Source organism: Chelonia mydas, chromosome 14 (assembly GCF_015237465.2).
Source record: "Chelonia mydas isolate rCheMyd1 chromosome 14, rCheMyd1.pri.v2, whole genome shotgun sequence".
NCBI lineage: Eukaryota > Metazoa > Chordata > Testudines > Cheloniidae > Chelonia > Chelonia mydas.
Genome location: NC_051254.2, coordinates 253,115 through 280,209, shown reverse-complemented (window position 1 = coordinate 280,209; position 27,095 = coordinate 253,115). Strand labels below are relative to the sequence as shown.

Genomic DNA, 27,095 nt, shown 5'->3' with positions numbered 1-27,095 from the left:
CAGGAGAGTGGGTTTGTGTGTGTGTGGGGGGGGGGGGGGGGGGGGGGGGGGGTTGGGGGGGGTGAGAAAACCTGGATTTGTGCTGGAAATGGCCCACCTTGATTATCATACACATTGTAAGGAGAGTGATCACTTTAGATAAGCTATTACTAGCAGGAGAGTGGGGTGGGGGGAGAGAAAACCTTTTGTAGTGATAAACACCCATTTTTTCATGGTTTGTGTGTATAAAAACATCTTCTGTATTTTCCACAGTATGCATCCGATGAAGTGAGCTGTAGCTCACGAAAGCTTATGCTTAAATAAATTGGTTAGTCTCTAAGTTGCCACAAGTACTCCTTTTCTTTTTGCGAATACAGACTAACACGGCTGTTACTCTGAAACCTGTCATACTACTTGTATGTTTGTTCTTGTACCATTCCTGCTGGGTCAACACCAATTTAAGAGTTATTCTCAGCTCCTGGGAACTGCAATAAAATAAAATTCTGCCTCTTACCATCAGAAGAAGAAAATGGAATGAAGGGATCAAACAAAAACATCTCTTGCCACCATCTACGGTTTGCTAAAGCAGAAGTTGCTCAGGAAAGCTGAATGAACAAAAATTGCCTTCCAGGCAAGAGATCTGCACAAACAGGCATGCCAAGTGAAAGATTTTAAAATCCAAAACCACTTTTGAAATCTGCAACTCATGAGCTAAACACCCAGTGTACAGGACATACAGACCCGTTAAGTAGGAAAAGCATTTTCTAAGGGTCAACCAGATGTCAGAATGTTGTTATAACAATTCATTGAATGGGAATGTTGCTTTCCTCATTAGGGTATCACCATATTAATGCTTCAGCCTTGCACTTCTCACCAGGATGCAGAGCCACATCATACCGAGCTGCTCTAAATCTTCATGTTCAAATTGAAACCATTGGAAATAAGAGTCGCAAAGTTGCTGGAATGTATATTATATAATTATTTCAAAACTTTTGAATTCAGGCAAACTGTATAGCAACAGTTGGCTGCAACTATGATGTCAGGCCAAAATTCCTCTGCTTGCTGGAAACCACTGTGCTTTGAGCTGCAGTCACAGCAGGCTCTGGGTGAGGGGAATGCATCATGTTGTTCTGGTCCATGAAGGAAAAATGTAAAAAGTATTTAATCTGATGATGGGACCTTCAAACAAAATAAACTGGGAAAGGGCACAGAGGACACCTCAGATCCAGTACAACATGATCAAAACACAATGAAATAATGGCTACTAAGCATGCAACTTATTACTATTATTTATTATTTATAATACCATATTATTTGTATTACCATTTGTATTATCTATATGTTAAAGCAAAACATTTTTGAACAGAACATTGAACAGTTTTTTCAAGTTATTCTTGAGCTGCCTACAGCCATGCTGTACAACTTTGTACTGTGTTCCTTTCAGATCTTAACCTAAGCAGGGTTGTCTAGAGACAGAATTTGGACAGGAGGCCTTCAAGGAGCACCAATGTGCTGCAGGAAGAAGTGCAGGTGATTTAGTAAATCTTTCTTCCATCTTAGGCTCTTAACCTGCAAACACACACGTTATTAACTTTACTACCATGAGTAATCCTATTCTTTTCAATAGGACTACTCACAGTAGTAAAGTTAAGCACCTGAATAAGTGTTTGGAGAGTCAGGGCCTTAGTACCAAACCAATATACATCTTCCTGCAATGCTGTTGCAGGTGCCATCTTGCCATTTTCAAAATGAAACAAAAGAGCGATCCTGAGAACTCATGATCATTCAAATGTCATGACATTTTTCATAAGTACAGTGGTGTCTGGTCAAATTACAATTCACATAAAATTTTTCCTGCAATTTCAGCTGGAAACGTGTTGTAAAGATGCGTTATTTGTACAATGCTTTTAGTTCATCCAATGAAAGATTATAAGTATTGTTAATCAGCCTGATTCTCACAGTCTTGAAACTTGTGATGTCACTTACACCTGTGCCAATCAATACCACCAGTGTAAGTGAATGGAAAATTCTGTTTCTATAGCATTTTACACCCATTTTGCACAAGCATAAATGACTACAGAAAGTACAAGCTAGTGCAGAATCAGGGCCAATCTCTTTATACCCCTGGCTTTAAAATGAATATTAAGCAGCTACAGTAAATTGATTGTTACAATATGTAGAATGAGTGCAGTGTTAGTAAGCATAGGAAAATAGCATGCTAAGGTAGCCCACAGAGATACATTTTCCCCTGTCGAACCCACACTCCAGTGCTTCTCAACAAAATTTTGCTTAAAATTGCAAGCTCTGCCTAAAGGCACAAGAGTTTAAATCTTTAGTAGCTGGGAATCTATACTAACCTCCAGAAAGCAGGTGGATAAACTGACATTTAATAAAGCCAAACAAATAAAATAGGGTCCAGCTGGAGCTATTCCTCCCTCAGCACCTTTCTGAACCCAGAACTGTGTAGGGGAGACACCCCACTTTGGGGGCACTAGTACCCAAGTGGTGTGCCACCCCTTTCCCTGTGCCCTGGAGGAGATGTGCAGAGAGGAGTCAAAGGGGCTGAAGGTGCCAAAACAAGGACCTCTGGACATTCAGAGAACCATCCACACTTTTGATTGTACTTACTCAGTTACGTGCTGATTGGCTGTCCAACCCTCTCCCTCCTCTCCCCAATAGCTCCTTCACCTGAGCTTCATTTCACACTTGCCTCTCTTATCCTCTTCTCCCCTGTCCTGCCCCCCTCACTTCCCTTCTGTTTCCACTTAGCTAACTCCTCCTAAGTAAACCCACCCAAAATAAGTGAGTGAACAAATAAACAATAAAAATTAAACTGTGGAACTAACCCCACATTTGCTGCCATCACCTTGTTTATTCTGCTAGTGAGTTCTACCCCTTCCCCCACCCTCTGGCTGTCTGCTCTATTTAGACTCTAAGCTCTTTAGGGCAGGGGCAGTCCACTACAGTACTCAGAGTTTGTACAGAGCTAAACTTACTGTCAAAGAAATCAATGTTTAACATTGTAGTTCCGGATTTTTTGCATCTGGTGGGAGATTTTTGACTTTCTGGGGTGAGTCTGAGATGATTTGTTGGCTATTAACTTTGGTTGAACTTCAAAGTTGGTTCCTTTGACTGTTAAGTCAGCAGCTGGTGCTCTTTTTTGATCCCCAGTTTCAATATTTTGCTGAGACTCTTCAAACTTCTTGGCTGTGTGGGTAGCTTTGAACTCTATTGCACAAAGAAAAGGAGAGAATTTATTTGTTCTTCCGTTTGCAATTATGAGTAAGACTGAAGAGTTGAGGAAAACGGAGTTATTTACTGTCAGTACCTTTTGTTCTCAAAATAGAACATAAGAATGGCCCTACTGGGTCAGATCAAAGATCCATCTAGGTCAGTATCCTGTCTTCTGACAGTGGTCAGTGCCAGGTGCCCCAGAGGGAATGAACAGAACAGGTAATCATCAAGTGATCCATCCCCTGTCACTCATTCCCAGCTTCTGGCAAACAGAGGCTAGGGACACCATTCCTGCCCACCCTAGCTAATAGCTATTGATGGACCTATCCTCCATGAATTTATCTAATTCTTTTTTCAACCCTGTTATGGTCTTGGACATCAAACATCCTCTGGCAAGGAGTTCCACAGGTTGACTGTGTGTTGTGTGTGCACTATTTGTTTTAAACTCGCTGTCTATTAATTTCCTTTGGTGACCCCTAGTTCTTGTGTTATGAGAAGTAGTAAACAACACTTCCTTATCTACTTTCTCTACACCTGTCATGATTTTATAGACCTCACTCATATCTCCCCTTAGCCGTCTCTTTTCCAAGCTGAAAAGTCCCAGTCTTACTAATCTCTCCTCATACGGAAGCCGTTCCATACCCCTAATCATTTTTGTTGCCCTTTTCTGAACCTTTTCCAATTCCAATATATCTTTTTTGAGACGGGGCGACCACATCTGCACACACTATTCAAGATGTGGGCATACCATGGATTTATAGGGAGGCAACATGATATTTTCTGTCCTATTATCTATCCCTTTCTTAATTATTCCCAGCATTCTGTTAGCTTTTTTGACTGCCGCTGCACATTGAGTGGAAGTTTTCAGAGAACTATCCACAATGACTCCAAGATCTCTTTCTTGAGTGGTAACAGCTAACCCCATCATTTTATATGTATAGTTGGGATTATGCTTTCCAATGTGCGTTACTTTGCATTTATCAACATTAAATTTCATCTGCCATTTTGTTGCCCAGTTACCCAGTTTTGAGAGACCCTTTTGTAGCTCTTCGCAGTCTGCCTCAGTCTTAACTATCTTTAGTAATTTTGTATCATCTGCAAATTTTGCCACCTCACTATTTACCCCTTTTTCCAAATCATTTATGAATATGTTGAATAGGACTGGTCCCAGAACAGACCCCTGGGGGACACCACTATTTACCTCTTTCCATTCTGACAACTGACCATTTATTATATTGCCTTCATAGAGCTGCACAGTAGGTGTTGCATGCCTGGCTATGTAACCAGTTTTGAGTAACAGACAAAAAGTTAGGGGGCATGTAGATGTCCATTGGGCCCTGCACTCTATTGACTGATTGGTTTAAATTCTTTGCCCCATCTATTTGACCCTCAGTTCCTCTCCATGTCCTAAACCTATTTAATTTTGGGCTGTGTAATAGAGGGGAGTCCATTCAGTATGTGAACAAGAGTCACTATTCTGTCCAACTACTGTTTTGACATTCAGGGTGTGCCACCTCACTCCCCAGCATGGCTCTGGGTCTTTGGGAAAAGCACATATAGTGATGTTAACTTATATGATATGAGACTCAAGACACAAGTGTGGTTAGCTATTGGAGTTGAGACCTAAATACTGTTTAACATTGTGGAAAAGGATAGAATTAGCCAGCAAGACCTGGAACTCTGATGAGGAGGAAATCACCACCAGGAATGATTCCTTCAGTAAGAGATGATACAAGGAGAAAGCTCCCAAGGGCTCAAAGAGTATTTCCATTAACTAGTTTAACATCAAACTCAAATCCAAAGGATGAGTAGTTTCTTGATGGGAGGGTACATATCTGTGAACCCCTTTAAAAATTACTGCATCAAGAGGCGTCTGTTTTGCAGGGACATAGTAGACTAAAATAAACCTTTGCAGTTGTCAACAATACCTTTGACCACAACAGAGAGATAGAAGAAAGTCTAAGGTAACTGAAATTGGGATGATACCAAATAAACGCTTCTACCTTGAGCAAAACTTTTAAACAAGTTTTCTGTATGACCGCATAATATTTCCTGGTGGATGGAGTCTAGGAAGGCTGCCTTGTTCTCCTGAGACAAGCATTAAGGACATCCTGACCTAAAAACCTAGCAGTTATGCTGTCAAGTAAAATGACTTGAGGTCCAAATACCCCATCCTGCTGGGATGACTGATCTGAACTCAGGGAAGGACAAAGACTGAATGGATAATCTTTACACGGGCATAGAAGTTCCAAGAACTAGGTCTGTCATGCACAGGCTCAGACCTGTTGAATCCTCCTCAGCACTATGGGGATGAGAGGAAATGGAGGAAAGGTGTAAAGGAGCACTTTCCTTCTATGTATCAGAAAGACATGATACACACTGCATGTCCTTGCCCACTTTGAAGCAGAATTTTAGCCCCTGGTTGTTCTAATATGTAGCAAACAAGTATGTGTATGGAAGGCTCTCACCTGGTAAAACACTTAGGGTTTGAGTGACCACTTATAATGAACCGCACCCTTTCAACTCAGGTTATTGCCTATGGTATTATTATACCTGTCAGGAGCAGAGGGAAGGGTTGTGGTTTGTTTGGTTTTTTAACCGGGAGGTCCAGGATTTCTATTTTTGTGAGACTCTCTGGGCAAAGATACTACAGAAATAACAACTGTAGCTCTTCTACCCACCAAATTTTGAAAAGATTCTGATGTTACTTAGAGAAAACAAGGGAGCAGTCAAGACAGCTTTATCAGGGGATGAAGTACAAGAAGGGCTCCCCTAGGACTGTCTCACTGGGTCCTCTGCTTCTTATATTCTATGTAAGTCCTTATAATGTGCTCATCACTATGGTATCTGCGCGCCTCACAGTCATCCATGAAGCAATGTGATTAATATCTGTCAGGTGTTTGTTTTCTCATTCTCTCATTCTCATTTCTCATAAGGGGGATATGGGTGTACAGTGGAATTTTTTGTTTTGATGGGGGTTTTTTGTTTTTTTAAATATACATATTTCTATGTGTTTGTTAGAGAAGGTAAGGTCAAAGAAACACACCTGGCACTGGGAGCAAAAAATGGTGAAGTTGTGATGATCCTTAGTTCCTGGTGAGAGATTAATTTCATAGTCTTAAATCAGCCCCTGAGAAACTTCTGTCTTCTGCATGGATGAGCTTTACCTATATTGTAGAATGTTCCATAGTGCCAGAGAAGCAGAGTTGTTGACCATGGTCTGTACCTTGGAACTTTAGGCAATCTTTTAGATACTCTGGGCCCTGGCCATTGAGTGCCTTGATGATAAGAATTTAGACTTTAAACTTGATTCAATATTCTATGGGAAGCCAACATAGACAGTGGAGGACAGGTGTGATGTGTGTGCAGTAGCCAGTGTTGCTGAGGAGATGCTCTGCAGTGTTCTATGCTAGTTGGCATTTCCTCAGCAGGGAAGGTTTAATGCCCAGGTATACTGCATTGCTGTAGTTCAGATGGGAGGTGACAAAAGCATGAATAACTGAGGCCATGTTATCATCTTCCAGGACAGGATGGAGTCTCCTAGCCAACAGAAGAAGTAAAAAGCATTACTTGCATATGCTGCTATGTGAGATCTTAGCATCAATGAGGAATCCAGGAGCACTGATAAATTATGGACTGAACTGACCAATTATGGATGTGTGGCTTCAACCAGAAGAAATTCAACCAAAAGAAATTGCACAATGGTTGTAAACTCTTCAAAATGCATCAGCCCACCAGCATCACCTCTGTCTTGCTCAGGTTCAGCTTCAAACAGCTGTTCTTCATCCATTAGCTGATCTTGTCCAAGCACTGGGCCATCTCAGTGGTAGTGGTATGGTTGAATGTGCTGATATGTTATCTACATGTTGCTGGAACTGGAGTCCATGTTGTCTGTCCTAATGGCTGCATATATATATGGAATAGAACTAGAGAGAGAAGTGATCTTGTGGGACTCTACAACGAAAGGTTGAGTAGTGGAAGTAGAGTTTCCCATCATTATTCATTGGGTGTATCCCTCCAGGAAGGGCTCAAGCTATTTTAGTGCAACAGATTTTCTTGATCAAAAGGTAAGTCTTCTATCTGCGTTTGCAGTTCCCTAGGTATGCCCGAGGCCTGTAGCCAGGATGCCTGGCGCATCACTAGGGCCGTGGCCCTGGCTGCCGTGTCCATGATGTCTAGAAACACTTGTAGGGCTGCTTTGGCTATGAGTTGAACCTAACTGATGATGGCTCGAAATTGTGACTGTTTCTCCTCGGGGAGCTCTGCTGTGAAAGAGCTAAGTTTCCTGTAGTTATCATAGTCATATTTTGCCAACAATGCGGAATAATTGGCGATTCTCAATTGTAGGGTGTCTGAAGAATAAACTTTACGCCCAAACAGGTTGAGTCTCTTGTGTTCTTTCTCCTGTGGTGTCGATTTGAACTGGGTTTGCTTGCCACGTTGGTTTGCAGCATCGACCACTAAGGAGTTGGGGGGCAGATGTGCAAAGAGAGAGTCTGCCCCTTTGGAAGGGACATACTACTTTCTATCCACCCTTTTGCACATTGACGGAATTGAGGCTGGTGTCTGCCAGACTGTCTCTGCTGGTTCCAAGATGGCATAATTGATAGGAAGAGCGATCTTGGAGGTAGATGATGATTGTAGTATTTGTACCAGCTTGTGCTGGTTTGTCTGCACTTCCTCTAACGGGATGTCCTGGCTGTGAGCAACCCGTTTAAACAGTTATTGAAACTGCTTGAAATCATCTGCCGAACTTGGTGGTGGAGGTATAATAGCCTCATCTGCGGAGGAGGAAGAATTGTGTGCAGGAGACGTAGTTTCCTGGTCTGCGCCTGTTTCCATGTCATCCCCTATGTCCTGAGCCTCCGTGGGTTGCGGTGTGAGAGACGCAGAGTGAGACTTCAGTTTGCCTCCATGCGCTGTGTGAGGCCCGGTAAGATGCCCATTGTATTGGGAAGGCCATTGAAATGTACATCCATGGTGGTCTGCACCATGGTTGAGCCATCTGGAGGTATGTTGGCCCCATAAGGCTCCAAGATGGTCGATGTGCTTTCGGTGAGGAATGGTGTGATGAGAAGGTGCTTTGTTTCTGCATCTCATCATAATCTTTGCTAGAAAAATGTCAATATCGTGATCTCCTCTATAGCCTGAAGGGGAGCCCTCAGTACTGAGTATCAGGGAATGCAGTGCCGACGATATCATCAAATCTCTCGGGTGCAGCAGAGACTGTGTCAGTGCCAATGTCTGGACTGTCAGTTCCACTCTCGCCAGCGTCAGTGCCGACCAATGCTGTGACTGTTTGGTCTGTGCCAACTTGGTTTTCCCCACTAGGGCCGACTGCATTGTCAGTACCAGCAGTGGAGGCATGGTGTCTGATGTAACACTCGGTGCAGAGTCCTTTATGGGTGAATTCGGTGCCATGGAGGAGGCATGTCTTTGTCTGTGCCTCGATTCCGTCTCCTTCGCTCGGGCCTCAGCGGTGCTGGAGGTCCCCAGAACATTGTAGGTGCTCACCTGAGCATATGTCGGCATCGGGGGTAGTGATCTGGCAGGAGACTGCCGTTGTTTTTGTGGTGCTCTCTGAGGAGAAGTCTGAGCCCTCTTTTTTGGTCTTTTAGAGCGTACGTCTCCTTTTTCAGTTGGAGGAGTGCCCGGAGAGGCAGTCTGCTTGTCCGAGTCGGGTTGTAGGGATTTCTCCATTAAAATAATTTTTAGCCTGAGATCCTGGTCATGTCGGGCTCTGGCTTTCAAATTGATGCAGTGGGCACATTTTTGGGGGATATGCATCTCATCCAGATAGCATACGCACAATGAGTGTCTGTCTGAAATGGACATAGCTTTGTAGCAGGAACCGCAGTGTTTGAAGCCTGGGGAGCCAGGCATCTTAATGGCTAACCGACCCCGTGGGGAGGTAGCTAAAGAAATAAAACCAAAATTTTTATTAGAATAAAACTAACACTAACTATAACTTTCTATCTAACTAACTAGCTATTCAAAATATTTTTCTAATGGTTTTAGGGAAGAGTGCTAACACTGCCCCAGAGCTGCATCTTTAGCCGAGCACAGTTGAGAAGGAACTTGGGTTGTGCATGTGCTACATGCAGTACCGCAAGACACCTCCTGCACACGCGCGACCTGGGTGGACACTGCTACTATAAATCTCCGGTCAACAGCACCAGGACACACCGATACTTGAAGTGGAGCACCCACAGGGAGCGCACTCGAAGAAGTAGTCCCAAGCTTCTCCTGCCGACAAAAAACTTCCAACTCCAACGAGAAGCAGTAGCTTTGTTGGCAGGAGAGCTCTCCTGCTGAAAAAGCGCTGTTCACACTGGTGATTTTGCTCGGCAAAACTTTGTCATTTGGGGGGGTGTTTTTTTCACACCTCTGAACGACAAAAGTTTTGTCGTTCAGTTTCCAGTGTAGACAAAGCCTTAGATAAATTATATAAGTCATCAGGGCCTGTGCATCACAGATGCACAAATATAGAATGGGGGAAAACTGGCTTGGCAGCAGCATTGCTGAGAAGGATCTGGGAGTTGTGGTAGATTGTAACGTCAACATGAGTCAGCAATGCGATGTTGTTGCAAAAAAAGCAAACGCAATTTTAGCTTGCATTAGCAGAGGCATAGCATGCAAGTCACGGGTGGTGATAGTACCACTCTATTCGGCGCTGGTTAGGCCTCAGCTGGAGTACTGTGTCCAGTTTTGGTCAACAGTGTATAGAAAGGTTTCAGAGTAACAGCCGTGTTAGTCTGTATTCGCAAAAAGAAAAGGAGTACTTGTGGCACCTTAGATACTAACCAATTTATTTGAGCATGAGCTTTCATGAGCTACAGCTCACTTCATTGGATGCATAGTGTAAAGAAAGGATCTGGAGGCGAGTGACAAAGATGATCAAAGGGATGGAATGCAGCCATATGAACAAAGGCTGAAGGAACTGGCTATGTTTAGTTCAGAAAAGAGGAGATTAAGGGGGATATAATAAATTGTCTTCAGATATTTGAAAGGCTGCCATAAAAAAGATGGAGAAAAGTTGTTCTCTTTTGCCACAGAGAGCAGGACAAGAAACAATGGGTTCAAACTACAGCATAGGAGATTTAGATTAAATCTCAGGAAAAACTTCCTAACTGGGAGAACACTGGAACAATGGAACAGACTGCCTCAGGAGGTTATGGAAGCTCCTTCACTGGAGGTTTTCAAAAAGAGGCTTGATAGCCATCTGCCTTGGATGGTTTAAACACAACAGATCTTCCATCTTGGCAAGTCCCTTCTTTGCGGTCCCTTCTAACCCTATGATTCTAGAGTATTTCAGGATCTAGCTGAACATTTCAGAACCGTTAGCAGTTATGTTCAAGAACCCATGGAGGACGGTGCGGGTGAGGCCTCAGAAGACTGGAGAAGGGCAAACATTTTATCTATCTTTACAAATGGGTGGAAAAAAGAGGACCTGGGGATTTATAGACCAGTTCGTCTAATTTTGACATTGGAAAGATACTGGAACAAATGATTAAAACAATCCATTTGTAAGCACCTAGTAGATGATCAGGTGATAAGTAACTGCCAACATAGATTTGTCAAGAGCAGATCATGCCAGACCAACCTAATTTCCCTCTTTGACAGGGTTACTGGCCTAGTGGATGAGGAAGAAGCAGACGTGATGTGTCTTGGTCTCAGCCAGGCTTTTGACACAGCCCCACAGGACATTCTCATAAGTAAAGCAGGGAAATGTGGTCTCGATGAAATTACTACACAGTATGAAGCAACTGCAAAAAATGCTAATATAGTTCTGGAATGTATTAACAGAGCTGTCATACGTAAGGCGCAGGTGGTAATTCTGCTCTGTTCAGCACTGGTTAGGCCTCAGCTGGAGTCCTGTGTCCATTTTGGGGCACCACACTTTAAGAAAGATGTGTACATATTAGAGAGAGTCCAGAGGAGAGCAATAAAAATAAAAGGTCGAGAAAACATTACCCATGAGGAAACATTGAAAGACCTGGGTATATTTAATCTTGAGAAAAACAGACTAAGGGGAGACCTGATAACAGTCATATATTAAGGGCTGTTATAAAGAGGACAATGATCACTTGATTTCCTTGTCCACTGAGGGTAGGACAAAGAGTAATCAGGTTAGGCTGCAGTATGGGAGATTTTGATTAGATATTAGGAAAAACTTTTTAACTATAAGGATAGTCAAGCACTGGAACAGGTTACCCAGGGAGGCTGTGGAATACCCGTCACTGGAGATTTTTAAGAACAGGTTGCACAAGCACGTAATAGGGCTGGTATAGGTATACTTTGTCCTGCCTTCGTGCAGGGGATGGAGTAATCTGAATGCCTCCAGTCTTAAAATCCTACATGCCCATTCCCAAAAGTGGGTTTTGAACACAGTTAAAGTGTCTGCATTAATTGATATATGCTATTTAAAGCAAAAATGTTTACTCGAGGGCAGTGGAGTAAGGATAGGAAAAGCTCCATATGCCAGATTCTGCCTGGTACTGTATCAAGCTCTGAAAGGCCTTTGATACAACTACCAGGAAGATATGTTATGTGTGGTAAATTTTCAGAAAGGCTGGGCAATTAAAACTTTCAAAAGCACCAAAATGACTTAGGAGTTCAAGGCCCAATTTCAAAAGTGATTTAGGCCTGGTCTACACTGGGGTGGTGGTGGGGGGCGGAGGATTGATCTAAGTTACACAACTTCAGCTACGTGAATAAGGTAGCTGAAATCGATGTACAGTAACTCCTCACTTAAAGGTTTCAGCGTAGCAGCCGTGTTAGTCTGTATCCGCAAAAAGAAAAGGAGCACTTGTGGCACCTTAGAAACTAACAAATTTATTTGAGCATAAGCTTTCGTGAGCTACAGCTCACATCATTGGATGCATGCAGTGGAAAAACGAAAGCTTATGCTAAAATAAATTTGTTAGTCTCTAAGGTGCCACAAGTACTCCTTTCCTTACTTAAAGTCATCCCAGTTAACGCTGTTTCGTTGTTACGTTGCTGATCTATTAGGGAACATGCTCGTTTAAAGTTGTGCAGTGCTCCCTTATAATGTCTTTTGGCAGCTGCCTGCTTTGTCCACTGCTTGCAGGAAGAGCAGCCCGTTGCAGCTAGCTGGTGGGGGCTTTGAACCAGGGTGGACCGGCAGCCCCCCATCAGCTCCCCGCTCCCCTAAGTTCCCTGTGCGGCAGCTGCCCAGCAGGCTATCAATTGCTGTCCCTCCCCCCACTGCCATGTGCTGCTTCTGCCCTCTGCCTTGAAGCTGCTCCCCGAGCCTCCTGCTTGCTGTGCAGGGGCGGGGGCCGGAGGAGGGCTAATGTCAGGGTGTCTCCCTCCCCCCTGCTCCTGCACCCCACTTACCCCATCTTCTATAGAGCAGGGGGGACACACACGACAGGGCTCAGGATGAGGGAGCTTCCTGGCAGCAGCTGTGGTCTCAGCTTGCTGATTAACTTAACAAGGCAGTGTACTTAAGAGTGGGGTCAGCGTACTTAAAGGGGGAATGTGCATCTCTCTCCCTCTCACAGACACACGGATTGTGTCTCTGTCTGCCATGCTGTCTCCTCTCCCTCCATTAGTACTGCCTTGTACAGTGTGAGGCTACATTAACAACGAGTTAACCCTTGAGGGCTCAGCCAATTGCTAGTTCATCATTTAGCAGTAAGGCATTCCCTGGGAAATATCCCACACTCTGACTTCACCGCCTCAACCAAGCTTCACAATCCTTATCGCTGTGTACAGTATTAAATTGTTTGTTTAAAACTTATACTGTGTGTGTGTGCATACACACACACACACACACACACACATATATATAATATAGTCTTTTGTCTGGCAAACAATTTTTTTCCCCTGGAACCTAACCCCCCCATTTACATTAATTCTTATGGGGAAACTGGATTCGCTTAACATCGTTTTGCTTAAAGTTGCATTTTTCAGGAACATAACTACAACATTGTTTCATGTTCTCTGTGTATATAAATCTCCCCACTGTATTTTCCACTGAATGCATCCGATGAAGTGAGCTGTAGCTCATGAAAGCTTATGCTCAAATAAATTTGTTAGTCTCTAAGGTGCCACAAGTACTCCTTTTCTTATTAAGTGAGGAGTTACTGTATTTAGATCTACTCACTGGGGTGTCTTCACTGTGGTGAGTCGATAGCTGATGCTCCCCTGTAGACTCCGCCTGCACCTCTTGCTCCGGTGGAGTACTGGAGTCGACTGGAGAGCGCTCAGTGGTCAATTTATCGCATGTAGACTAGACACGATAAATCGACCCTCGCTGGATCGATCACTGCCCGTCGATCCTGTGGGTAATGTAGACAAGCCCTCAGACTCTTAAGAGCCTGAGTCTCATTGAAAGTCAATGGGACTTTGGCCAAGTGCCTAAATCACTTTTGAAAATGGTTCATAAGCTCCTGAGTCACTTGGGTTCTTTTGAAAATTTTACCCTACATCTGATTTGTACCTTGTTGACATGTGGCCCTCCCTCACTGTCACTCTCTGAGGGAGGCCACACCTCTTTGCTGTTACACCCTTGTAGGACAGTCTAAGATAACGGGGAAGTTAGCAGTCTCAGTGCTCGATCCCTCCAGCAGGGTAGAGCAATGAGTGGTTCAGGAACCCAAGCCCTCAGGCAGGGCAAGCGCGCCAAACAGTCTAAAGCCCAACCCTCAGGTATAGTCTTGGGAACCCAAGCCCTCAGCGGGGCAGGGTACCAAACACAGTCTTGGGTTCCAGCTCTCAGGCAGGGGCAAGCACCCAGCAAACAGTCTAGGGGGTTCTGGCCAGGGGTTAGGAACCCAGGTACAATCTGTCGTCCTGGCTCTGGTGGTAGACAGACAAGCACAGGCCCCTTGGCCTGAAAAGGGGGGAGAATGCATCCACCTCCTTTGGCAGCTGCCTCGCAACTGAGCAAGTACAGGGCCTGCTTTTTATACTTCCTGTTCCTGTCCCACCCCACTGCTTCCAGTGTGGTGAGCATGGCCTTCCTTGTTCTGCCCACCAGGGGGCATCTGGCCCTCCCTCACTGTCATTTAGCTAAATTGGAAAAGATGGGGATCAATATGAAAATTGAAAGGTGGATAAGGAACTGGTTAAAGAGGAGACTACAACAGGTCACATTGAAAGGTGAACTGTCAGGCTGTAGGGAGGTTACTAGTGGAGTTCCTCAGGGATCGATTTTGGGACCAATCTTATTTAATCTTTTTATTACTGACCATGGCACATAAAGTTTGCAGATAACACAAAGCTGGGAAGTATTGCCAATGCAGAGAAGGACCAGGATATCATATAGAAAGATCTGGATGACCTTGTAAACTGGAGTAATAGTAATAGGATGAAATTTAACAGTGAAAAGTGCAAGGTCATGCATTCAGGGATTAATAACAAGAATTTTTGTTATAAACTGGGGACACATCACTTGGAAGTAACAGAGGAGGAGAAGGACCTCAGAGTATTGGTTGATCACAGGATGACTATGAGCCGCCAATGTGATATGGCTGTGAAAAAAGCTAATGCAGTCTTGGGATGCATCAGGCGAGGTATTTCCAGTAGGGAGAAGGAGGTGTTAGTACCGTTATACAAGGCACTGGTGGGACCTCATCTGGAATATTGTGTGCGCTTCTGGTCTCCCATGTTTAAGAAGGATGAATTCAAACTGGAACAGGTACAGAGAAGGGCTACTAGGATGATCCAAGGAATGGAAAACCTGTCTTATGAAAGGAGACTCAAAGAGCTTGGCTTGTTTAGCCTAACCAAAAGAAGGCTGAAGAGAGATATGATTGCCTTTTATGATGAGATTACTGGTTCTGTGGATGAAGGGAAAGCAGTGGATGTATTGTTTCTTGACTTTAGCAAAGCTTTTGACACGGTCTCCCACAGTATTCTTGTCAGCAAGTTAAGGAAGTATGGGCTGGATGAATGCACTATAAGGTGGGTAGAAAGCTGGCTAGATTGTCGGGCTCAACGGGTAGTGATCAATGGCTCCATGTCTAGTTGGCAGCCGGTGTCAAGTGGAGTGCCCCAGGGGTCGGTCCTGGGGCCGGTTTTGTTCAATATCTTCATAAATGATCTGGAGGATGGTGTGGATTGCACTCTCAGCAAATTTGCGGATGATACTAAACTGGGAGGAGTGGTAGATACGCTGGAGGGGAGGGATAGGATACAGAAGGACCTAGACAAATTGGAGGTTTGGGCCAAAAGAAATCTGATGAGGTTCAATAAGGATAAGTGCAGGGTCCTACACTTAGGATGGAAGAATCCAATGCACTGCTACAGACTAGGGACCGAATGGCTAGGCAGCAGTTCTGCGGAAAAGGACCTAGGGGTGACAGTGGACAAGAAGCTGGATATGAGTCAGCAGTGTGCCCTTGTTGCCAAGGCCAATGGCATTTTGGGATGTATAAGTAGGGGCATAGCGAGCAGATCGAGGGACGTGATCGTTCCCCTCTATTCGACACTGGTGAGGCCTCATCTGGAGTACTGTGTCCAGTTTTGGGCCCCACACTACAAGAAGGATGTGGATAAATTGGAGAGAGTCCAGTGAAGGGCAACAAAAATGATTAGGGGTCTAGAGCACATGACTTATGAGGAGAGGCTGAGGGAGCTGGGATTGTTTAGTCTGCGGAAGAGAAGAATGCGGGGGGATTTGATAGCTGCTTTCAACTACCTGAAAGGGGGTTCCAAAGAGGATGGCTCTAGACTGTTCTCAATGGTAGCAGATGACAGAACGAGGAGTAATGGTCTCAAGTTGCAATGGGGGAGGTTTAGATTGGATATTAGGAAAAACTTTTTCACTAAGAGGGTGGTGAAACACTGGAATGCGTTACCTAGGGAGGTGGTAGAATCTCCTTCCTTAGAGGTTTTTAAGGTCAGGCTTGACAAAGCCCTGGCTGGGATGATTTAACTGGGAATTGGTCCTGCTTCGAGCAGGGGGTTGGACTAGATGACCTTCTGGGGTCCCTTCCAACCCTGATATTCTATGATTCTATGATTCTATGAAATATATCAGAGGGATAAATACCAGGGAGGGAGAGGTATTATTTAAGCTCAGTACCAATGTGGACACAAGAACAAATGGATATAAACTGGCCAGCAGGAAGTTTAGACTTGAAATTAGATGAAGGTTTCTAACCCTCAGAGGAGAGAAGTTCTGGAACAGCCTTCCAAGGGGAGCAGTGGGGGAAAAAGACATATCTGGCTTCAAGACTAAGCTTGATAAGTTTATGGAGGGGATGGTATGATAGGATAGCCAAATTTGGGCAATTAATTGATCTTTGACTAGTAGCGGTAGATATGCCCAATGGCCTGTGATGAGATGTTAGATGGGGTGGGATCTGAGTTACTACAGAGAATTATTTCCTGGGTGTCAGTCTTGCCCACATGCTCAGAGTTTAGCTGATCGCCATATTTGGGGTCGGGAAGGAATTTTCCTCCAGGGCAGATTGGCAGAGGCCCTGGTGGTTTTTCGCCTTCCTCTGCAGTGTGGGGCACAGGTCACTTGCTGGAGGATTCTCTGCACCTTGAAGTCTTTAAACCACAATTTGAGGACTTCAGTGCTCAGACATAGGTTAGGGGTTTGTTACAGGAATGGGTGGGTGAGATTCTGTGGCCTGGGTTGTGCAGGAGGTCAGACTAGACGATCATAATGGTCCCTTCTGACCTTAAAGTCTATGATTCAATCTCCAAGGCAGGCCATGCCTCTTTGCTACACATCCACATTCTGAGATTTGTGCCTGCAGTTGAATTCTGGGTAGATGTTTTGTATATGCAAGTTGAATCTTCAAAAAGGAGGCTTTTTAATCTGCTGAAATGTTGGCCCTGAATGTATGTTTAGCACTGCTGCAGAAACATTGAATCACTTGCCACCAGGAATAACTGCAGTTCAGGTTGGAAGAACGTTTAAGCGTAGAAAGCATAACCAGGGCTAATTAGTTAATATTTGTAAAGCACTTTGAAGATGAAAAGTTTTACTTAACACAGATCAGAAATAGTGAGTCCTCTTCTGGCTAGAGCCAGAAAGAAGTAGAAATCTCTCTTGGTTAAAGTTTAACACAACATCCCTGCCATGGCTGGCTTTTTACCTACAGGGATAGCTCTTAAAAGTCCAACAGTCTGAAGTCAAAGCTGTTGAAATTCTGTCTAGTATGAGACAGTAAAAGATAACATCTGACCCATAAAGTGTAGAATTTCTGGCCAGACAGCTGAGCCAATAACAGCAAAAAAGGGGTTATGGTAAAAGTGGCTCTTTAGTTTTCTATATCTAAGTTCAAATATTGCAACAGAAAAGTGATTTAAGTTCCAAGCATCTCCAGTTCTTTTGCTCTTTAACACACGATGCATACTCAAACATAATGCCAAACTTAGCTGCTCCTATTCCATTCAGGCCCTCCCCCAGCTGCCAGTTTAGGGTTACAGACTTCCCTGCATTTTAGAGATCCTCAGCTGCCATATTTGTTCCTTTGGGTGATTAATTAATTTGATTTCCTGGTATTCCTTTAGCCCAAAGTCAGTTGCCACTTCCTTTCCCAGGTGTAAAAAACAAGTTCTGAGCCTGTTTTAGCTCAGGGACCTCCAAGCAGTACAGAGTGTGGGCAGACAGAGTTAACAGCCACAGCCAGGAACCTCTTGCACAAACCATACATAAATTATGTACCTTACCCTTTGCATTTAGCATCTGTCTTACTTCTCTTCCTTCAAACCCCTCTTCCCCCCAAAAAACACTTTTATTATAACATACTATTTTATTTGAAATTCTAGGCTTGTCGAAATATTCTGTTTTCACAACTTATTCTCAGCTTCAGGTCAAGAAGTGTTGCTTAGGCTCTCTCATCTTACACAAAACAAAAGAAAAAATGATTTTCTAGCCAGCAAAAAAATAAAAAATAAAGAAACACAAAACCATGCAATCATATACTAGCAGTGACTTGAGTTTCTGAGTCCACGCAACTTCATATTATTCAGGCACCCTTAATACCCAAATAAATCTAAACTTACTAAAGGCTCCCAGGCTTCAGATGTACAGAATTGTATATGAATGAAGATTCAATATTACTGACAATCAAAGATGGCTTTTATAGATTCCAAGACCAGAAGGGACCACTCATCTCCTAGTCTTACTCCTGTATAACGCAGGCCATAGACCTTTCCCCAAATAATTCCTATTTGAAGAACAGAGGATCTTTTAGAAAAACATTCAACCTTGATTTTAAAATGCACAATGATGGGGATGGCCCCACAACCCAGGGTAAATGGTACCAATGTTTAATTATCCTCACAGTTTAATATTTATGCTTTATTTCAAGTCTGAATGTTGTCTAACTTCAACTTCCAGCCACTGAATGTTGTTATGCCTTTGTCTGCTAGACTGAAGATCCCACTATCAAATATTTTTTCCCTGTTTAGGAACTTACAAACCTGATCAAGTTATCCCATAACCTTCCCTATGTTAAGCTAAACAGACTGTGATTGAGTCTGTACAGTATCTACAAAGACATATTTTCAAGTCCTTTCTTTAATCATTCTTGTGACTCTTCTCTGAACCCTCTCCAATTTATCAATGTGACACTGTATGGAATCTGGGGGACACTTTAGGATATTATGAATACCAATATGGTAAAACTGCAATGAGTTATGCCAGATATGCCGTGTAAGATATCTGTGAAAATGCTATAATTTGCCAAATATGATGATCTTGTTTATATGTTTATATCACTTTTGTATTATGGGTTATAGATATGTATGTATGTCTGTATTTCAAAACTTGTGCTATGCTTCTGGGTGACACCCCCAGACAGTTTCAGCACTGCCTAGCCTGCTTGATGGCCCATTAAGGACCATCAGCTATACAACTGACCCATTGAGAGAAGGCAAGGGATACACCTTGTGACTCAGCAAGGCACGCAGGGGCATGCCTATGGAGAGAACTCTAAGGCTTCCAAGCCACGTGTTGGGCAGCTTGTGTTTGAAACAAAGGAAGCACAGGCCGCATGGCAAAAGACTATAAAAGGCAGCTGCATCTTCTGCATTTTGTCTTCAATCCTGCTTCTTACCTCTGAAGGAACTTTGCTACAAACTGAAACTCTGAACAAAGGACTGAATGACCCATCCAAGCTGTGGATGTGTTCCAGAGGGACTTTCAAGCCAGCAAATTCACCAATACTGCTAGGAACCTGATATATGGACTCTGAAGTCTTTGTATGTATGTGACTGTTTTACCATTTAACATCTTTCTTCTTGTTCTTTTTTCTTTATAATAAACCTTTAGTTTTAGACACTAAAGGATTGGCTGGCAGCATGGTATTTTGGGTAAAATCCAAACCTATACTGACCTGGTGACGTGGCTGACCCTTTGGGGTCAGAAGAACATTTTGTATATGTTAGCAGAGTTTAAAACAACTTCTCACTGTACTGGACCTAGGTGCTGATTGGGAGCCAGAGACTAGAATGCAATAAAGGGGGCTGTCTGATTTCTTTTTTTTGCTTCTTGATAACCAGTGTGGGGGATCAGAAGCGCAGTTTGTGACTGGTTGGGGAGTTTAACTTCAGTGTTACCCACCAGTCTTGAGAGTATCTGCTCTCCCTTTTGCAGCCTGCCTTGACCTTGGCATTTCCAGTGAGGGCTGCCCCAAGCACCACTAGGTCACAATCAACATCCTTGATTAGTGAATACCAAAACACAGTATTCCAGCAGCAGTCACACCAGTGCCAAATATAAAGGTAAGATAAACTCCCTACTCCTACTAGTGATTTCCCTGTATATAGCCAAGCATTAGCCCTTGTGGCCAGAGGGTAGGTCTACACAGCAAAACAAACCTGTGAGAAGAAAGTCTCAGAGCTAGGGTCAATTGACTCTACAGGTGTGGATGTGTCTGCATTTAAATAGCAGTGTAAACATTCTTGCTTGGGCTGGAGCCTGAAGCTCTGAGACCTGGGAAGAGGGTTGGGTCTCAGAGCCTGGGTGTTAAGCACTGGGTCCCAGGAGTCATGCCTAGTGGTTGGAGCAGAGGTTGAAGCCAGACATAGGGTTGGGACTGGGCCGAGGGCAGCATTGGAACCAGAGTCCAGGGACAGGCTGGAGTCAGAACTGATATCAGAGTCCGTAGACAAGCCAAATCAGTACTATAGCTCAAGTCCAGGTTTAGGTCAAGGATGAGTAGTCAGAGTCCCCGATGGTCAAGGTGGAGGCAGGGCTGGAGTAGGCCAGTAACAGGGCTGGAGCTAGGTCAGAGCAGGGCAAGGCCAAGGCTGGAGCAGGTCAGTAATAGAGCTCAGGAAGGATCAAGAACCAGATCAAGAGCAGGCTGGGAGACTAGAGAGTCTGTTATGCTGCAAGGCAGCAGGACAGTTCCTGGCTAGGTACTGCTGTTGTGCAGACTGATCTGCAGTTCTGGCAGGGTTGGGGAGCCTGGGGGTCATCTGTCTCGGGCTCTGCTCAGGGATAGGCTGCTGCCGCATGCCTGAAGTTGGAGGCCTGGTCTACACTACACAGTTAGGTCAATGGAAGGCAGCTCACGTCGACCTAGGTGTGGATGTGTCTACATTTAAATTTTGCTCCTGCCGATATAACTGCCCCACTACACCAACTTAATAATAGCACCTTCCTGAGCGGCGTAGAATCAGGGTCGATGTAATTAGGTCAACAGTGTCACTGTAGACACTGTCTCTCTTACATCGACTGTTACTGGCGTCCAGGAGCTCCAATGCCTTACAGTGACCACTCTGGTCATTGCTGTGAACTCCGCTGCCCAGAAATCAGGTGAACAGGAAGGAGCTCCTCCCCTTTAAAGCCCTGTGAATTTTTGAAATTCCTTTTCCCAGTTGCCCAGCTAGCAGCTCTCCATTGTTGTGCGCAACTGTCCAGCTGACCATGGCGGCTACACCTTGCAGACATGCTCCTGGAGCACACAAGAGGTGTTGGATCTCCTGGATCCGTGGGGAGTAGAGGCTGTGCAGCAGGGCTTGCCTTACCATGAGGCAAACTGAGGCAGCCGCCTCAGGTGCCAGACTGGGGGGGCACTACTAGGACTCAGAGTGTAGAAAATTGTGTCTGCTGCTGGTGCATCTGTATTCTTTCTGCTCTAGATGCACAGAGATGGTGGAGTGCTGTGCTGGAGGAAGGAGGGTACAAGAGACATAACAGGCAGGCAGGAGAAAAGGTGAGAGGGAATAACAGAAAGCAGCAGGAGCCGCAGGGAGAGAGAGGAGGAGGAGGAGCCTCTTATGTACCTCTCTAGCACCCCAGGAGCCTGGACTGATTAACACCAGCTTCTCAGGGAGCTTCCTGTTTCCTGCTGCTTCCCTGAACCCACTTGAGGAGAACAGGCAGTCAACTGAAGTAGTAGGAGCCAGTTAGGCCCTTAAGACTCTGATATCTTCTCTCACTCAGGCCCTGCCACCAGCCTCCTTATTTGTCCCCTTCAATTGAGTGTTGAGAGCCACTATAGCTGGCACAGAACAGCAGTCATGAGTGAAAGAAGAAAACGCCCCTCTGGGGCAGCATTCAGAAAAAAGAAAGAAAGCAAAGAAAGCTTTTCTATATAAGGAGGAAGGAGCTCTCCTGAGATACATAGACACAAATGTTCACGGTGAGCCTTCCAGCCCCGTGAGGATGTGAGTGGTGAGGAGATGCCTGATCTTCCAGTTAGTCAGAGTGCAGGTGGCCTGGCAGTTACTGCAGCATCCGTATCTCCATCTCAAATGGATGGAATCCTGCACATTCCTGAAGAAAAGTGTAGATCAGAGAAGAGTGTGGTGGAGGTGCAAGAAACAGCTGCTGATGAGTTTAGTTCCTTAAGTCTAGATGATCCAGGACTGTGGACCCACTTAAGCAGTAGCCTGAGGGACTTCCTTGTACTGCATGGGCCACAGCAAGTGAAAAAGTTCATGTTCCCCAAAGACAATGAAAATAGGTTATTGGCGTGAAATCCCCAATGGTGACAAAGTGGAGAGGTCATGGCTTACGTACTCAAAAACCCAGAATGCTGCATACTGTTTTTGTTGCAAACTCTTCCAGTCTAATGTTCCAGCCACATTGGGTTCTACAGGAACAAACGACTGGAAAAATCTGGCTAGAAATCTGGCATGCCATGAGAAGGCAGCAAATCACCAGAGAGCATTCCATAGGTGGAAAGAGCTTGAGATGAGACTAAGGTTAAAGGCCACTATAGATGATCAGCATCAAGAGAAGATTGCATCAGTCTCTCTCTACTGGCAAAACGTTCTGAAAAGGCTCATTGCCATTGTAAGAATGCTTGCTACCCAAAAACGAGCACTGCGTGGCACTTCAGATCAGCTGTATGGAAACTTCCTTAAAAATGTGGAGCTGATGGCTGAGTTTGATGCTGTACTCCAGGAGCATCTAAGAGTCACCACCCAAGAAATGTACACACACCACTACCTCGGAAAAACAATTCAAAATGAAAACATACAGTTACTGGCAACAAAAGTCAAACAGAAGATTGTGGCAGATCTGAAGTCAGCATGATATTACTCGGTTATTCTGGACTGCACACCTGACATCAGCCATACAGAACAAACGACTTTAATGGTGCGTTTTGTAACAACAACAAAACCTAGTGACAATGTCCCTGCAATGGTGACTGTCAGAGAGCATTTTCTAGAATTTATTGACATTGATGATGCTACAGGAGCTGGTATGACAAATGTGCTTCTTAAAAAGCTGGAAGATACGGGAATTGCGATAGCTGACAGGAGAGGTCAGGGCTACGATAATGGTGCCAACATGAGAGGAAAGAACAGAGGAGTGCAGACACAGATCCAAGAGTTAAACCCTCGAGCTTTTTTTGTCCCATGCAGTTCTCATTCATCACTGGGTGGTCAGTGATGCAGCGTCAGCTTCGAGCGAGGCTGCTGAATTTTTTTAATGTAATTCAAAGCGTCTATGTATTTTTGTCTGCATCAACTCATCAATGGCAAATTTTGAAGCAACATCTGGGAACATCCTCTCTGACACTGAAACCACTGAGTGCCACACGATGGGAAAGTCGAGTGGAGGCGATAAAGCCTATCAAACACGAAATTGGGACGACAGATGATGCCATAGTTGCCATTATGGAGGATAATGCTATGACAGGAACTGTTCATGGGAGAACAGTGGCAGAGGGAAATGGAATCACCAGAAACATACATAACTTCAAATTTCTGTGTGGCTTAGTGTCGTGGCATGACATACTGTTTGAAATAAATGTTGTAAGCAAGAGACTCCAAGGTGTTGACCTTGATATATCTGGAGCAATGGAACAACTGGACAAAGCAAAGTCATACCTATAGTCTTACTGGTCAGACGAGGGATTTCAAAACGTTCTGAAGAGTGCACAGAAGTTAGCAGAGGAACTTCACACTGAAGCTATTTTCCCACCCATTCAAGAATACAAGAGTCACCGAAGAAGATGACATTTTGATTACAAGACACGGGATAATCCCGTAAGAGACCCCAAACAACAATTCAAAGTTGAATTCTTTAACCAGGTGCTAGATTGTGCAATACAGTCAGTTGAAGAACGTTTCATGCAGCTCAAGGATCACAGCAGTATATTTGGGATGTTGTATGATATTCCAAAACTCCTCACTATATCTGAAGAAGACCTACACCAGCAATGCTGGGCACTAGAGACAGTGTTTGACACATGATGACATGCGGGATATTGATGCGAGTGATTCAGGTGATGAACTGAAAGCCCTTTCAAGATACATTTCAGCAGGATCAACTCCAAAGGCTGCTCTGGAATATATGTGCACAAATAATATGATCACCTTCTTTCCAAATGCTTTTGTTGCTCTGCGCATACTTCTAACACTTCCTGTAACAGTTGCCAGTGGAGAACGCAGACTTCTCCAAGCTGAAGTTAATAAAACACACATCTACACTCCACAATGACACAGGAGAGGCTGGTCGGCCTTGCAACCATCTCAATAGAGCATGAGCTGGCCCAGACTGTGGACCTTCAGGAAGCAGTTCAAATCTTTGCAACCAAGAAGGCATGGAAAGCACCACTTTGATTATTCAAACAGATAAAAATGCCAGTGTTTACTATGCAGACAAGAACAGTTACATTTGCTGTTCAGGCGTTTGAAAGTTAAGCATTACTTAAAATTTTTGAACAAGGCATATTGTTAGGTCTCCTTTATTGGGGTAGGTAGCAGAGCAGTACCATGAGACGAGTAGAACTGGAAGAAGGCAGAATTGAGACCTTTCAGAGTGTTGGCCCAAGCGAGGGGGCATGGGGGCGTCATTTGAGCTCAATGCCTCAGCTGCCAAAATGTTGTGGGCTGGCCCTGCTGTGCAGGCACAGCTCCAATCAAGACATAGAAATGTGGACATCTGTGACAGACTGCTCGTGGCATGCAGGAGAACAGCTACAAGAGGGGCTAGCAGAAGTGCTGCATGAAAGCGAAGGAGCAGCAGCAGGCATACCAGAAGGCCAGGGAGGCCAACAATCCATCTAATGTGGAACAACAGACCTGCTGCTTTTATAAAGAGGTGTATGCATGAACACCAAGGAGGTGGGAGAGGAAGAGGAAGAGTACTATGGGGGACAGGCAACCAGGTGATCCAGCTGCACAGGGAGCCAGGACATGTTTCTGACTTCACTGCAGTCCAAAAAGTCCCAACAGTTGAGCATGGGCAAGCCACATACAGAGGAAGGAACCTCTAGTGAGTATGCAGTTTGCTTTGAAACTACAAGAATGGAATCCCCAAAGTAGAGAAAGTACTGAAACAACCAAGAGAGGTAGACTTGTTCTCTGCCTAACTCTAAAGGGGAATGAAAAGCGGAGGGGACCAAGTGGAACAGTTTGTTCATGTGCACCGGGATGTTCCATAAATCCTGTAGACATCTCAATGAAACTTTCATGGAGGTACTCTGCAATCCTCTGTGAAAGGTTTCTGGGGAGGGCTGCCTTATTTCTTCTGCTATGGTAGGACACCTTCTGTTCCTACGCCACTCAGTGATTACTTCAGCAGGCACCATTGCAATACACAAGCTAGCAGCATACGAGCCTGGGCAGCATCTGTGTTCTCCGCCTCTGTCCCCCTCAGGAGTGAGATAGCCTAAAATCACCAGTGCCCATAGAAAATGCTGCCAGTATTCAGTCCCATTGCTCTAAACACATAAACCTGCAAACTATCTCCTCCGCATTTCCCCTATCACAGCTTAAATACTGTGTGCAGATGTGGTCGCCCCATCTCAAAAAGATATTTTGGAATTGGAAAAGGTTCAGAAAAGGGCAACAAAAATTATTAGTGGTATGGTACAGCTTCCGTATGAGGAGAGATTAATAAGACTGGGACTTTTCAGCTTGGAAAAGAGACAACTAAGGGGAGATATGAGTGAGGTCTATAAAATCATGACTGGTATAGAGAAAGTAGATAAGAAAGTGTTGTTTACTACTTCTCATAACACAAGAACTAGGGGTCATCAAATGAAATGAATAGGCAGCAGGTTTAAAACAAATAATGCACACACAACACACAGTCAACTTGTGGAACTCCTTGCTAGAAGATGTGATGTCCAAGACCATAACAGGGTTCAAAAAAGAACAAGATAAATTCATGGAGGATAGGCTATTAGCTATTAGCCAGGAAGGGCAGGAATGCTGCCCCTAGCCTCTGTTTGCCAGAAGCTGGGAATGAGCGACAGGGGATGGATCACTTGATGATACCCTTTTCTGTTCATTCCCTCTGGGGCACCTGGCACTGGCCACTGTCGGAAGACAGGATACTGGGCTAGATGGACCTTTGGTCTGACCCAGTACGGCCATTTTTATGTTCTTATATAAATCCATGGTGCATGTACACCTTGAATACTGTGACCAGTTCTGGTCATCTCATTTCAAACAGAATATAGTGGAACTGTAAAGGTTCAGAGACATGCAACAAAAATGATCAAGGGTATGGAATGGCTTCTGTACAAGGAGAGACTAAAAAGAGCATGGCTGTTCAGCTTGGAAAAGAGACAATTAAGGGGGGATGTGATAGAGGTCTATAAAATCATGAATGGTGTGGAGAAAGTGAATAAAGTAGTGTTATTTACTTCCCTCCCCCCACAATAAAAAAACAGGGGTCACCTGATGTAATTAATAGGTAGCAGGTTTAATATAAACCTGAGGAAATATTTTTTCAGACAATGCACAATTAACTTGTTGAAGTCATTGCCACGGGATGTTGTTATGGCCAAAAGTATAACGGCGTTAAAAAAAATAACAAGATAAGTTCATGGAGGATAAATCCATCAATAGTTATCGGCCAAAATGGTCAGAGACTATAACCCCATGCTCAGGACAACCCTAAACTTCTGACTGCCAAAAGTTGGAGGGGAAGAAAGGGATAAGATCTTTCCAAAACTGCCCTGTTCTCTGCACTCCCCCTGAAGCTCTGGTATTGGCCACTGTCTGAGACAGGATCTTGAGCTAGATGGACCACTGGTCTGACCCACTATGGCAGTTCTAATGTTCTTATTTTTTCTTTAACTAAGCCTTAATTCACTGGAAGTGATAAATAAAATTAATGGCAAAGAGTCCTGTGGCACCTTATAGACTTACAGATGTGTTGGAGCATAAGCTTTCATGGGTGAATACCCACTTTGTCGGATGCATGTAGTGGAAATTTCCAGAGGCAGTTATAAATATGCAAGCAAGAATCAGGCTAGGGATAACGAGGTTAGTTCAATCAGGGAGGATGAGGCCCTCTTCTAGCAGTTGAGATGTGAACACCAAGGGAGGAGAAACTGCTTTTATAGTTGGCTAGCCATTCACAGTCTGTGTTTAATCCTGAGCTGATGGTGTCAAATTTGCAAATGAACTGAAGCTCAGCAGTTTCTCTTTGAAGTCTGGTCCTGAAGAGTTTTTGCTGCTGGATGGCT

The 27,095-nt window shown here is 44.3% G+C and overlaps 1 protein-coding gene across 4 annotated transcripts in view; it reads right to left on the bottom strand.

The window, feature by feature from the left end:
- Positions 1 to 272: 272 nt before the first annotated feature.
- The window catches only part of CCDC57 (coiled-coil domain containing 57), a 130,267-nt gene continuing 103,444 nt past the window's right edge, over positions 273 to 27,095 (bottom strand). For 3 of the 4 annotated variants that reach the window (XM_043528986.1, XM_037914593.2, XM_043528988.1), the window contains one exon: positions 273 to 3,207. In XM_043528986.1, the coding sequence (XP_043384921.1) occupies positions 2,987 to 3,207 (221 nt within the window). In that variant the 3' untranslated portion in view covers positions 273 to 2,986. The remainder of the gene's footprint in view (positions 3,208 to 27,095) is intronic. The other variant, XM_043528985.1, reaches the window with a different exon arrangement.